General features: G+C 32.2%; 1 protein-coding gene across 2 annotated transcripts in view; it reads left to right on the top strand.

The window, feature by feature from the left end:
• Positions 1–245, top strand: part of LOC119587849 (WD repeat-containing protein 37-like) — a gene marked incomplete at its 3' end in the record, with an annotated part of 35088 nt that overhangs the window by 6834 nt on the left and 28009 nt on the right. For both annotated transcript variants that reach the window (XM_037936554.1, XM_037936553.1), the window contains 1 exon segment: positions 135–205. In XM_037936554.1, coding sequence (XP_037792482.1) covers positions 135–205 — 71 coding nt within the window.

Below are 245 nucleotides of genomic sequence, written 5' to 3'. Positions count from 1 at the left end.
GTAGGGTTTAACCCTTTTATACATAAGAAATATCACATGGTGGTATCCATTTTCTTACGTTTGTCTGTGAGACACTGTGATAATGCTAATCTGACAAATGCCATATTCCTCATGAATCTAATTTTTTTTTTCAGAGTTAGACTCAATGATTTATTCCTGCACATAGAGAAGGAATTTGAAGCTCTGTATGCTGAAAACCTTTCATGTAAGTTATTTCAAAATATTCTCATTTTAGTGCTGAGTAT

The sequence above is a fragment of the Penaeus monodon genome, chromosome 23 (assembly GCF_015228065.2).
Source record: "Penaeus monodon isolate SGIC_2016 chromosome 23, NSTDA_Pmon_1, whole genome shotgun sequence".
Lineage (NCBI taxonomy): Eukaryota > Metazoa > Arthropoda > Malacostraca > Decapoda > Penaeidae > Penaeus > Penaeus monodon.
The sequence above is the reverse complement of the archived record's forward strand: the minus strand, read 5'-3'. Positions and strand labels throughout refer to the sequence as shown.